At 36.4% G+C, this 13,600-nt stretch overlaps 3 protein-coding genes across 5 annotated transcripts; 2 read left to right on the forward strand and 1 right to left on the reverse strand.

Moving 5' to 3' along the window:
- The first annotated feature begins 228 nt into the window (after nt 1-228).
- Nucleotides 229-2,769, forward strand: LOC108218321 (cytochrome P450 72A397-like). Its single transcript, XM_017391233.2, has 5 exons — nt 229-616; nt 805-1,022; nt 1,479-1,723; nt 1,803-2,190; nt 2,264-2,769. Exons 1-5 carry the CDS (start codon nt 328-330, stop codon nt 2,690-2,692), a joined length of 1,569 nt encoding a protein of 522 aa, XP_017246722.1. The 5' UTR covers nt 229-327; the 3' UTR covers nt 2,693-2,769.
- Nucleotides 2,770-3,485: 716 nt separating this feature from the next.
- LOC108218322 (uncharacterized) lies at nt 3,486-6,720 on the forward strand. Of its 3 annotated transcripts, none has more exons than XR_001806350.2 (7): nt 3,486-3,646; nt 3,840-4,282; nt 4,429-4,582; nt 4,759-4,851; nt 5,193-5,280; nt 5,568-6,094; nt 6,194-6,720. XR_001806350.2 is itself a non-coding variant. In XM_017391234.2 (6 exons), the coding sequence occupies exons 1-6, from the start codon at nt 3,573-3,575 to the stop codon at nt 5,844-5,846; spliced, it is 1,131 nt and encodes a 376-aa protein (XP_017246723.1). In that variant the 5' UTR covers nt 3,486-3,572; the 3' UTR covers nt 5,847-6,720. The 3 variants fall into 3 exon arrangements, 1 of the variants encoding a protein (XP_017246723.1); XR_010291157.1 differs by having other exon boundaries at nt 6,249-6,720; XM_017391234.2 differs by having other exon boundaries at nt 5,568-6,720.
- LOC108218320 (LRR receptor-like serine/threonine-protein kinase RGI3) lies at nt 6,690-10,504 on the reverse strand. Its single transcript, XM_017391231.2, has 2 exons — nt 7,439-10,504; nt 6,690-7,343 (listed from the first exon to the last, which is right to left on the reverse strand). Exons 1-2 carry the CDS (start codon nt 10,257-10,259, stop codon nt 6,892-6,894), a joined length of 3,273 nt encoding a protein of 1,090 aa, XP_017246720.1. The 5' UTR covers nt 10,260-10,504; the 3' UTR covers nt 6,690-6,891.
- Between the last annotated feature and the right edge of the window lie 3,096 nt (nt 10,505-13,600).

The following is a 13,600-nucleotide window of genomic DNA, read 5'->3' on the forward strand; positions in this document are numbered from 1 at the left end:
ACATGCTTCCTTTGGCTTTTAGAGGAGGTTTTCCCCTGTGGCACGTATTTCCAAGTATTTTAATTAGATAATTAAAAATATTATCTTTGAAATTTTATTGAAAATAATATATAATCAAAATTTAATATAACATAAAATTTGACTAAAAATAATATTTTTAAATATTCAGCTAATTTTAAAAAAATTGTTTGTCAAAAATCAAAACTGACCTCAAAATCAGGGAGAGAGTACTGTTATCCATTTCCTTATATGACACAGAGAACAGCTATTTAACAACACACTTGCTTACTTCTTTAGGTATATTTCACTCTCATCTGCAGATCAGCTATGGAAGTAATCAACACAGAGGGGATGAAAACTATTGCAGCAAGTCTAGTATTAGCTTTGCTTGTGGGATGGGCATGGAGAGTTCTCAACTGGGTATGGCTGAGACCACGGAACATGGAGAAGTGCTTAAGAAAACAAGGCCTCCATGGAAACTCCTACCGTTTCTTGTTCGGAGATTCCAAAGAAAACTCGAAGATGGTTAAGAATGCTAGATCAAAGCCTATCACTCTTTCTGATGATGTTGTCGCTCGTGCAAGTCCGTTTATTTATCACACTGTCCAGAAATATGGTATTCATAACACTAACATCTCTTAAATTTTATATGTTTTGAAGCTTCTCGGAGTGAGTCAGAGTTGAACCCGGGTGTCCGGGACAATAGAGGATAAATCCATCATTGGGATAAATCCGGGCTATCCGATCGTGCTCAAATTTTGTCTTTCTAGTTTCTATGCTTTGTCTTAATTTTGTTACTTGCAGGGAAGAATAGTTTCATATGGTTTGGACCAACTCCGAGGTTGCTTGTCACAGATCCTGAGCTTATGAAAGAAGTGTTGACGAAGAACTATAGATTCAAGAAGCTTAAGCAGAACCCGATTGTGAGGATGTTTTCTTATGGGCTGGGAAGCATCGAAGGGGATCAGTGGGCTCAGCACCGGAAACTACTCACTCCAGCTTTCCATCTTCACAAATTGAAGGTTCTTGATCATTTTACTTGTCATGATAATATATGAACTTTTGATCATTTTATTTTTCGTGATGATAGACAAGGTTCGAACCCTCCACATCTTAGACTAGAGTGATACTGTTGGACCATGAGGCCGTTGGTATAAGTTAACTACCTATTACCCCATTCGTTCCATAGAGTAGTATAGTATACATATGGGATGTGGCACGTAGATTATGAAAAAGTGTAATTTAGTGGGGAAAAAATGGGTAAAGTATGAGAGAAACTAATATTTAATGTATAAGATGAGTTTAGTGGAAGAAATTAGTGGATGTAGTTAAATTTTTATAATATAAAATGTTAGTATATTAGGAATGTATAAAACTGAGAGGCACGTCGCAAAAAGGATTGTATAGAAATGAGTAGGACGAAGGGAGTAGGATATAAAACTAGCAAGTTAGATGATGATTTTGGTGATTGGTTGCAGCTTATGCTACCAGTAATGCATAATAGTTGCACAGAGATGGTTAGAAAATGGGAAAAAATGGTGGAGAAGAACGGGTGGTGTGAATTCGACGTTGTGCCTCACCTTCATACATTAACAAGTGATGTGATTTCGCGTACTGCATTTGGAAGTAGCTACAAGGAGGGAAGCAAGGTGTTTGAGATTCAGCGCCAGCAGATCCAGCTTGTAATGAAGGCTCTGCAATCAGTATACATTCCTGGATGGCGGTACTCTTCAATTTTGTTGCTATATATTTTTTTGCTTCTGTTCTTTTCTACATGTACATAATTATGAGTATGTATATAGATTTCTACCAACCAAGAGTAACAAGAGGATGAAGGAGCTAAATCTTATAATACAATCATCCTTGAAAGACATCATCGACAAAAAGACCAAGGCAATGCAGGCAGGAGAAAGTAGCAGCGATGACTTGCTTGGCGTATTATTGGAATCCATTTCCAATGAGCAACTTCAAAGCGGATCAAGAAATGCTGGAATGAGCCTGGACGATGTGATAGGCGAATGCAAGCTTTTCTACTTTGCTGGCCAAGACACGACCTCAAATGTCCTTGTCTGGGCATTGATTTTACTAAGCCATCATTCTGATTGGCAAACTCGTGCCAGAGAAGAGGTTACCCGAGTGTTGGGAAGTCATGGCACACCTGATTTTGACAATCTCAGCCATCTCAAAGTTGTAAGTAGAAAATCTTCTATTTCTATGCACAAAATTTTAATACAACCAAACCATTAATGTGAATTTTGTGCAGGTGACTATGATTTTGCACGAGGTTTTGAGATTATATCCGCCAGGAGATATACTGATCCGGAAGGTACACGAGGAAACTACACTAGGAGCACTGACCTTACCTCCTGGAGCGGAAGTTTGTCTACCGATCTTGCTTCTCAATTACGACAAAGATGTTTGGGGAGAGGATGCGAAAGAGTTTAATCCAGAGAGATTTGCAGGAGGAGTGTCGAATGCAACAAAAACTAATCAGGCAGCATATTTGCCATTCGGATGGGGACCCAGAATATGCATTGGACAAAACTTTGCACTGCTGGAAGCTAAACTAGCTCTTGCTACCATTTTACAACACTTCTCTTTTGAGCTTTCGGCCTCCTACACACATGCCCCAACTACTGTCATAACTCTTCAACCACAGCATGGCGCTTATTTGATTGTACACAAGCTTTAGTTATGATTGATATCCGCCAGCTGATAAAATAGTAATGAACTAATTCAGACAATAATACTTTTTATTCTTGTCTTCCATTTTTTGACGAGAGTTAAATAAGCAAGTCTATGGGCCGTTTGGCTGGGTTTAAAAGAATTAACTTATTGCTTAAAATAAAGAAGTGGACTCATGGCTTATTTTGTTATAATAAGCTCCCACTCAAAAAAAGCTAGGTTTCCTAATTTTTTTTTTAAGCTTTTAAGCCTCATTTTAAGCACTTCTCTTTAACTTGCCAAACGGTCCATAAATAAGTTGAGGTTATTTCACTTCCAAATAAGCCATAAGTTTAGTTCGTCAAACACCCACTATATAACCATGTCAGTATATCACTAGGCACCATTAACATCACATTACAGTATAATATCAATTTATATAAAAATTAAGTAAGTTATATTGAGTATATTAAAATTCAAAATTAATATTTAAAATTGGAAAATTGCTAATTACCATGTCACCAGTCCCACAAGAATATATCTAAATACTATTTCTTTTGTCTCGGATTTTTAATATACATTTATCTAAAAAGTGTGCATATTAAATCAATATAATAATTAGATATTAAAAGTTTCAATTTTTTATTAAACAATTTATAGTTTTCAAAATATATAAATTTATTGTAATTGGATTAGATATTAGATTTTGACATGGAAAAAAAGGGGTAGCAATTAATTTTTTCTAAATTCTAAAAACTGAAAGTTTACACATAGATGAAAGTGTCGGTACTCTACGCGCTTTCCAGACATCTTGAATACACGCTCCATCTCAATCATATTACAAAACCCTAAATCCCAAATAATCATGCTATTTAGGGCTTTTCTGTTCCCAATTAGAAAAAACTATAATGGTGATTTTGACAGGGAAATTAATATATGGAGTTGCTTTGGAGTCTCACTCTCGATTTCTCTTCATACCCTGGTAATTAATTCTTTAAAATTTTCAAGATTTCAAGTGATTTTGTTAAAGATTGTGTCTCTTTTTTTTTTATTTCTATATTCTGGGTTTTGAATTTGATTAGGCGTAGTGTAATCTTGTGTTTTTATGCTGCAAATTTTGTACTATATGGGTATAAGATGTTAGTTGTGCTGATTGATGTAATTTTTAAATTAAGGGTGAGAAGCAATGGTGTTATAATGTCTTTGAAAGTTAGTAACTTCAGTTCATCAATTCCTGTTAGATACATTCCCAAGAACTCTCCGAAACCTCGAATACCATTAGTTTCTACCCCGCCAAAGAACGACATTGAGGAGCAGGTTAAGCATAAGCACACTTGTTTAGACTCAAATGTGGGTAGGGCGGAGAGTTCATATGGGACAGAGGTTGCAAAAAGAAAATTCTCGCCGAAAAAATCTTTCAAGACTGAAAATTCGAGAAGTTTGGTTCCACCTGTAAATGATTTTCATGACGTATCTAGGCATGGAAGCCCGGAATCGGATGTCTTAGGGTTAGAGTTAGGGGATGGTGGGAAGAGTATGGGTGGAAGCTTCGATGTTGATGAGGTGTTAGATCGAAATCACAGGGCAATTGTTAACTTGGACTTCAATGCTGAATCAGGTTGGATTCCTTCGTACCAACTTAACTTTTAAAATTCTGTTCATATTTTCTTTGAACTGTAGGAGGTTGTATGCTTACTCTTCAAATTTTGAGTTTGATTAAACTTGCTAGAAATTTATTTAGTGAGATACTTTGTGATTACACAGAAACAGATGAAGAACTTGGTGGCTTAAAAAGTCTGGAAGATTCCGAAGAGTTGGTACATGAAATAACAGGGAAGGAAGCTAGTGGGACCGCATTTCAGCCTAGCAAAAATAACCAAGATGCAGAGAATATGGCAGTTAGATTCCTTTCCAGGAGGTCAGAGTGTTTCCCAAGGGCCTGCAGGATGATATTTCTGTATCAATAGTTGTTTTGCCACTCTGAAATGCAAAATATACGGAGTCACTGGTTATTAAGTCCAATTGTGTATTTATTTTATATATTCTCTTGTGGATTTTATAATTATACTATTGGTTGTGCTGCTTCATTCACAGAGCATTAACAAAAATGGAGCTTAGGAAGAAGTTGATTGCAAAGAGATACCCTCTTCATGTTGTTGATGAAGTGATAAATAAATTCCAGATAAGGTGCGTAGCATATGTTAAATACATTTTGTTTCTGTGTTATATGGCCACCTTGTCGCTAGAGGTAGAGGGTTGTGATTACTGCTAATTATTGAGGCTTTTTTACATGTTGCAACTTGACAAACTTTGTCCCTTTTGGCTGTTTGCTATTACTTTTCGGTTTTTATAGCATATGATTTTGTCATGCTCTCTAAAATACTTAGGGGTATCACCCAAGTTTATCATTTCTGGACTAACTGTATGTTCTCGCCACACTAAAAACTTTCACTTTTTATAGATATAAGTAATGGCGTCACTTTGGTTTAGTTTGAGTCATTAAAAAACAAAGTCCTTCTTTTTTCTAGGAAATTTCTTGATGATTTCCAGTATGCAGAAGCATTTTCTCGATCCAGGTTTTCTTCTTTAAGTTGGGGTCCAGCACGAATCAAGCAGGTAAGCTGCCTGATCTGAAATTACTTCTATATCAGGCATTGGCATAAAATTCAATAAAATAATACAGTATTAAGATTGCAACTTATACTCGTGCAATCATTAATCATAATCACAATATATTAGTGCCCATTAAGATAAATTTAGAATCTCGTAAGTTGGCATACCCTGTTGGGGTCGCACTTGCATTGTAAATTTGCTGGTCCCTGATATTGTTTTATAGTATTTTTTTTTTTAATTTTTCTAATTTCTTTTTAATGCACTGAATGATATTTCTGTTCTTTAATTAGGCATTACGCTTAAAGGGTGTAAGTGAAGCTGATGCAGAGAAGGCAATAAAATTAGTCTTCAAAGATGGCCAATCTGGAGAAGATCAATCAAGATTTGGACTTTCAAAGTCATCACTGGATCAACTATATGCTCAAGCCTCAAAACGGTGGCTGCAAAGTCAGAGTCAGCCTGTGGAAAAACGGAAATCAAAGATCATTCAGTGGCTCCAGTACCGTGGATTTAACTGGGGAGTTGTTAATGGTGTGCTCAAGAAGTTAGAGTCCGACTTTCCTCCCTAGCAAACACAAATATTCTTGATTTGCTATCACTTGCCATTTGCTATAAAGAGATGGAATGACCAAGCTGCTAGGTTGATAGTGGTTACTTATTCTATCATGTTATTAAGATCAAACTCGGATGTCAAATTCCTCTCCCAATGTGAGATAAGAAGGCCATCTTCACGAGATCGCGCATCAAGCAAATAGAATGAGGACCTCCATCGTGCTCATGGGCTAACGGCATTATTCATCAATCTATGAGGCACCAGGTAGAACTGTAGCATTTGCTTGTTTCTATATGATGGAATATGGAAACAATTAAATTTAATTGTATATGACAAGTACATTGTACATTTCATCCCATGTAGATCTGTCTGCCGTACAGAAAAAACATATGTAATTGTTCTATCTATATATGCAAAGATGAGCACTAGACTTTCGGAAAAAGAGTGGCTTTGGTTGCTGGAAAGCTCACATGGGCATGTGATGTGGGAAGGAGCGCAGGACCAGATGCACACACATGAATGTATAGAGGTGTACAGAGAGTTTCCAATGATATAAATCCAATCTGATGGCGCCAATCTTTGGTCCCAATTTCTGAAAACCCCTCGACCTATCCTGCTGTCCAAGATGAAGACACTTGAATCATCCCAGTCCTCTGAATATACTCCTTACAACTTGAGCAAGCCCTTTACACTTCCAGTCATATTCTAAACTCAGCTAGAAATGGATTGGTTATGCATGGTGGTGGGGAACTGCCAACACTCAGCAAATTTTACATAATCAGTATTTTCTATATTTTAGCCAACCCGAGAGCCTGATTGTCTTTAATCTTTTTACTGCAATGTAATAACATGGTATATCTCGTTTAAGAACCTTCTCTTCAATTCTAGTATGTTACAAGCTTGATAGCATATAAATTTTCATACATGTTTTTATTTCAAGGAAACAGCTAGGTCAATCAACTAATTATGGCAAAACAAATCATAAGACAATTGTCTACTACCCTCTACAGATACTCCTATGCAAATATGCACAGCTTTGCATATTGTTCCCTGAAACCTTACTAGACTGATTCCTCAGAGAATGCAAATGAACAGTTCGAGGATCCCTGTGAGACCAGTTTTCGAGTTGGAGGTGGGGGAGAAAGGCCAGACACAACCCGCTTCAGATCAGAATCTGATCTTACAGGTTCTACACTTCGAATTTCCTTGAGCATTGCTACTACATCCTTCATTATTGGACGATCATTAGCACGTGTACTAACGCATAGAAATGAAACGGCTAGTGTTTGCAGCATTTCATGCATCTGTGGATCTGACCTGCCTCTGAGCTTTGGATCAAGAATGTCGCTTGGGTCCAGCTTACTCTGCAAGTGTTCGCGTACCCACTGTACCAAGTGTGCACCCTTTGGAAAGGTCGGGTCCAATGGATGCCTTCCTGTCAAGACCTCCAGCAGGACCACACCATAGCTGTAGACGTCGCTCTTCTCTGTAATTCGTTGCATTGAAGCATGTTCTGTGAAAATTGAAAGCAGACCAATATGTTGTCATTACAGATATGCAAAGACTAAAATGTAGTAAATTGATCAAAGTTGGCGATACAAAATTTACCTGGAGCCATGTATCCATAAGAGCCAGCTAGATAAGTTTTTTGATTCTGCTTTGAGAAATCATCATTGCTGCTGTTATTGACAACCTTAGCCAACCCAAAGTCAGCAAGGTAGGGCTCAAGGCATGTTCCCAATAAGACATTCATCGCTTTTACATCCCCATGTAAGATTGCAGGAACACAGTCATGGTGCAAGTAGGCCAGTGCATGTGCAACGCCAAGCACAATATCATATCTAGTTTCCCATTCCGCGCCTCCCTTTCCAGCACCATGGAGGAGAGAACTCAAGCTTCCATTAGGAAGATAGTCGTAGAAGAGCAGTTTCACTGTCTGATTTGAGCCCCAGCCTAAAAGACGGACAATATTCCTGTGTCGGATTGAGCTCAGTGTTCCAATCTCAGAACTGAATGCGCCTGATTCTTCTGCTGACCACATTTTTTTCACAGCTAGAGATTCCCCATTTGGAGTTGTCACCCTGTAAACAACTCCAGAGCTTCCAGTACCAATCACATTAGCTGATACAAGATTGCGGACTATGTCATCCACTGAAAATTCCATCTTTTGATAGAATGTCAGCTCCCAAGTTCCACTTTCAGGTGTTCCATTGCTGGCCATACGGGTCTTGATTAACACGTACACTGCCAGTAGTACAAGCATTGCACTGGCGCAGACTAAGATTGACATTGTTAGCTTCATCGTCGATTTCACATGCCCAGCTGCTCTACTTTGATCAGTTGAACCTCCAGCTCCATTATAAATGTACAGAGCTTGGTTTCCAGCTAGGTTCTCCATAGGGAGTTTCTTGAAAAATGGCGTATCAGGCAATGAGCCTGAGAAGTCATTGAATGAGACATTGAGAGAAACAAGATTTTCAAGGCTTTTCAGATTATTCAGATTCCCTGTGAGCTTGTTGTGGGACAGGTCAAGATTTCCTAGCTTGTTAAGACCAGAGAATTCACTCGGCAATTCACCTGTGAATTGGTTAAAACTAAGATTGAGAGCAATCTCTAGCGACTGGATTTGAGCCAATTCTTTAGGTATTTCCCCTGAAAATCTGTTACTTCCAAGATTCAACAATTGCAGCTTACTGCAGGATAGGATCTGTGCAGGAATTCTGCCAGAAAGTTGATTCTTCTGAAGATTAAGCTTTGTTAATTCAGTTAAAGAACCAACAGTGGGATCCAATGGACCTGTAAGCCTGTTGTCTGAGATGTCTAGAATTTGCAGGCTTTTCGGAAGCATGCCAGGTAGAGAACCAGTAAGGGCATTTGAATGGAGATCAAGAAATTCAACACTCTCACATCCAGATATCGATGGAGGAATTCCACCAACAAATCTATTGTTACCCATGTCAAAAAAATTAAGATTTTTCAAATTTCCAATTTCAGGTGGAATAGTGCCTGCCAATCTATTGTCACTCACCCGAAACCTATACAAGTTTGAGCAGTTTCCAATCTCAGGTGGTAAAAAGCCCGATAAATCATTGGAAATCAGCAACAGTTTGGTAAGATTTTGCAGATCAAATATGTGTTTAGGTATGGTACCAAAAAGATGGTTATAAGAAAGATCAAGAGCTTCAAGATTCTTACACTCAGATAATGACTCTGGAATATTGCCTGTTAGCTTATTTTGCCAGGCAAAGAAAAGAGTCATGCTCTTTAGATTGCCTATTTGAACAGGAATTTCTCCAGAAATATTATTGTTATCAACTTCCAGATGAGTAATAGCTGTGCAGTTTATAATTTCAGCTGGGATGATACCTGATAACTGATTAAGACTCAGCTGAAGTTCTTGAAGTCCTGACAAAGCTCCGAAACTTGTAGGAATGCTGCCTGTCAGAAGATTTGCAGACAAATCTATAACTGTTAGCTCAGTGCAGCTTCCAAGCTCAAATGGGATTGTGCCCACTATACTGTTCTGCCATAACAGCAGGCTCTGAAGCTTCTTGAGCTCCCCAATTCGCCTTGGAATCGGACCTGATATAGAATTCTGATACAAATAGAGGTTCTGCAGTTCACTGCAGTTTCCAATCTCTTCTGGGATTGGTCCAGATAACAGAGATGTGTAAATTGCTAGTGTTTGTAGTTTTTTCAGGTTTCCAATTGACAGAGGAAGACTTCCAGAAATGCTGGTTTCAGCAAGGCCCAGCACAAGCAGATTACTACAGTTCCCAATCTCCCAAGGAAGCTCACCTTTAAGATTTTGATTCCCACCAGCTCGAAAAGCCTCAAGATTCTTCAAGTTCCCAATACTCTTTGGAACTTCACCACTGAGTTGATTGTCAAAGAGAAAAAGATTGACAAGGCTGGAAAGATTTCCAATCTCAGATGGAATACCACCTTCAAGAAAATTAGTATTGAGTGCCAAAGTTGTCAGCTTGCTCAACCTGCAAATCTCCACCGGAATCTCTCCCACGAGAGAGTTGCTACTAACGTCTAATATGATCAGTTCAGGAACCTCTCCAAGCTGCTTCGGAATAGGTCCAGTGAGATTGTTAGATGACAGAATGAGGGTGGTTAAAGACTCAAGTGGTTGAAGAGTTGAAGGCAATGGTCCTTGTAAATTCACTGCTTTCAAGATAATTTCAGTCACATGGCCTTTGGAATTGCAATGTATTCCAAACCAATGACAAGGACTTGTATCTGCAGAGTTCCATGAAGTTAGTGCATCTGAAGAGCTGTTCAAGCTGGCTTTCCATGCTAAAAGAGCCTGGCTTTGTACATCTGCTGAGAAACAAGATAAGTAACTTAATGAAACTAATGCAAAGAAGAAAAATATATTACTGGGAGAAAGAAAAGGAGGGTATTTTGTATGTGCATGCATTGCTGCAAGTAAGAAAAAAGAAGGGGAGATTGTGTCTGTGTGACTCTGTGTTTTGGGATTGTTGAGGGGAGAACCCCATGTTTTGTTTATAGACTAATAACAGAAGATCTGGATCCCAGACCACCTGCAATTTTCTATTAATTATCTTTTTTGGTTATTTTGGGTTGTTTTTAATTTCTAAGATGGTAGTGATGCAGATTGGTTTCTTTAGATTTTTTTATCTCTGTCTTTTTTTTTTTCATGTGCATGTATTTCCATCCATTCAGTGATCAGGGCTAGGCAGTCTCTGTACTTAGCTATCTGGATGAAATTTATGGATGTAACTTTGTAACATGGCTTTGGTAGTTTTCATTTGGAACCAGCTTAGCCTGTCAAGTGGCCTTCCCATGTAGCAAGCATTGTTCTAAAAGTAGGTAATTTAATCCTTACGCCAAACTGATTAAATTTCTAATTATTCAATTAATCATCCGATGCTCCAATTAATACTTATTTCGTGTATTCACCAATAAATTCTGAGTCCTACTTTTTACAACACCGGTAATAAGTCATGATTCTTTTCCTTTTTGTTAAAATTTTTGAAATAATTAATATCTATAATATCAATTTTTATTTAAAACTCGAGAGCAAGAGGTGGATCGGGATATATTCATGTATCAAAGTAAGGAATGGGGAAAAAGAAAGCAAGAAGGATGCCTTGATAAGCCAAGCTCTCCCACTCCAAGGTGGTCCATCTTCTTCAAGTGGTCACTACCATGCCTTTCATTGCTAACTTGCAATTCCTCTCTTTTAAGTCCAATCCTTTACACAATGATTTAAAAAGGTATTATCTCCCTAAAAACTGTAAATTTAAAGAGAATAACTTTAATCCAGTAAGACTGAAAATAAAGAATGACATACACTAATTTCAAGACGGTGGAAACTAATCATTCTTAGGAGAATTAGTATCGGTACTAGTGCTAATTAATTAGTCATACAATATTCATGATGTGACTAATTACTTTTAAAAGCAAGTAAAGAAATGAAAATTGCCTCTAAATTTACAGCGAGTGTATATTATTATATTGTCGTTTATATCAATTATTGTGATCTGGTTCAGTTTTGTTTATTATATTAATCTTGATTAAGTCAGCCTAATTAATGTGGGAATATAGTGGAGTAGTGAAGGTCACATGGAAGTTTATAAAATAATATAAAAATATTAAATAAAGTTATTGTTTCCTGTAAATCTGGTCCGGCTGTCGGGGGGAAAGGTCGTCATTGTACGTAAAAGTTTGATATAAAAATAAAATAAATTTAAGAGTATAAATTAATTAAGTTTAGAGAGTTGAGTGGACGCGACAACTTGAACTGATTAAGAGTAGTTTAAGTTCAAATCAAGATCAAAGATGTGGACTAAGCAAAACAAAAACATGATTATGTTTTCTAATGCAAGATTATATTTTGGCTCTCGTGACATCTCAATAATTGATCATGCGACTCGACCTGAACTTAAAATCTTTATGTATCTCGATTTGAGATTTAGATTCACCCTCGTGTTAATACGTTTAGTGGTTTATTACAATTATGTCAAAATGATCTAAATCCAACTCTTCCATGAAAATATTGATAATGCATCCCGAATTTAGTTTAAATAAGTGATGTTTAAAAATTTGGAAATTAAAAAAGATTGCTATTTCAAGATAATTTTATAATTATCAAATGAATCATCGTGGAGATGTTCTAAAACTTCTCAATTTGGTCGATTAATCATCTTCCAGATGCTTACCAAATTCGATTTTTAAAATATGTTTAATTATGGTAAATTCTTTTCAAATGAAATATTATATAGTAAATTGAATTAATAAATCATATATTATTATAATATATCCGATAATCTAATTAATCATGAATCAGCACTTTCATCAATTAATCATGATATCTTATAACTATGCTCGGGTTGTAAGTTAATTTTGTAAAAGAATGTCTGTAAAGGTTTTTTTAATCTAAAAAACTGACATATATCTATTTAAATTATAAATGGTAAACTTAAACAACTAGTTAATAAATTATTAAATTTTTAATTAAAATAACTAATTCAATTAATTAGCCAAAATAGCTCATTCATTCTATTAACAATAAAAAAATCCATATTATTTATAAAAATATTAGTTGCGCTTCCCGACTTTTAATTTCCATTAATCCCAACGAGAAAGAAGGTGACTCAGTAATGATCATAAATTATAAATAAACAATGACACGAACATTTAAAGGAACACATGAGCTAAAATACAGGGGGAGATTTCATTTAATACTTTCTTTTTTGTGCTAAGCAACTTTAATTATTTCCATCTCTTTTGGCTGTGTTATATGATTCGGTAAAAATGTTGTGAGCTGAGAAAAGAAAATGGACCCTCGTCCATTTAACTTTTGCAGTGTTGTTGTACTGGTATAAATTTGTGGTAAAAGTTGACTGGAAAGGAAAAGCCATTACTTTCCCCGGTTTTAATGTGGAAAAAGTCGTGTTTGTTTGATGCGCAACTTACATTGTTGCTCAATTTGTTTCACAGTACTGGCAGCCTGCTAGTGTGCTACTGTATTATTGTTTAGTTTTCTATACTTGTGATTCTTGACCTTGTGATGTTGCTCATTCGTATCAATCAACGCATAAGGAGTTCGGGTTAGACGCATGCGAGATGCGAGCAGCATATGTCAAGCGGAAAAATATGCTAGACAATTTAATCTCAGATTTTTAGTATATATATTGGATAATATCCAATTGCCATGTTTGAAAGTTAGAAATTTGCAAAATATTTTGGAGGTTTGACCACTAAAATAAGCTAATATTAGTGTTTGGTAGTTAGCGGAAAATAGAATTTCGATCCAAAAGATTAATTTTGAAAAAGTTATTTTGAGAAGTTTTTTGGCTTAGAGATTTTGGTTTGTGTCAGGAAAAACTAATCAATCAGCTATTTACCGTACAATTTTACAAGAAACGGTTAATTCAATCCGCTAGTCAAAATATCTAATTCAATCAGCTAGTCAAAACAGCTAATTCGTTCCGCTAATAGCTAACCGCTAACTGCTAATTTTCAAACATTGCCAATATAATATTGACGTACAAGAGGTTCGGATTAGAAACATAGTAGCATAGGTAGTTGAGGGGAAAAGCGCTAGACAACTTATATTTTCAATATATTTTCTTTGTTATAAGCAAAATATTAAATTAATAGAAAGACCTCCATCCGTGAATTTTTTGTATTTTATCTCTCGCTGGTTCAGCTGATTTTTACTACCGCTCTGTTTCGAAAGCACAATTTGTAAATAGCAATATATGAACATGATTTGTTTGTATTGAAAAATTG

This window comes from Daucus carota, chromosome 4, assembly GCF_001625215.2.
Source record: "Daucus carota subsp. sativus chromosome 4, DH1 v3.0, whole genome shotgun sequence".
Classification (NCBI taxonomy): domain Eukaryota; kingdom Viridiplantae; phylum Streptophyta; class Magnoliopsida; order Apiales; family Apiaceae; genus Daucus; species Daucus carota.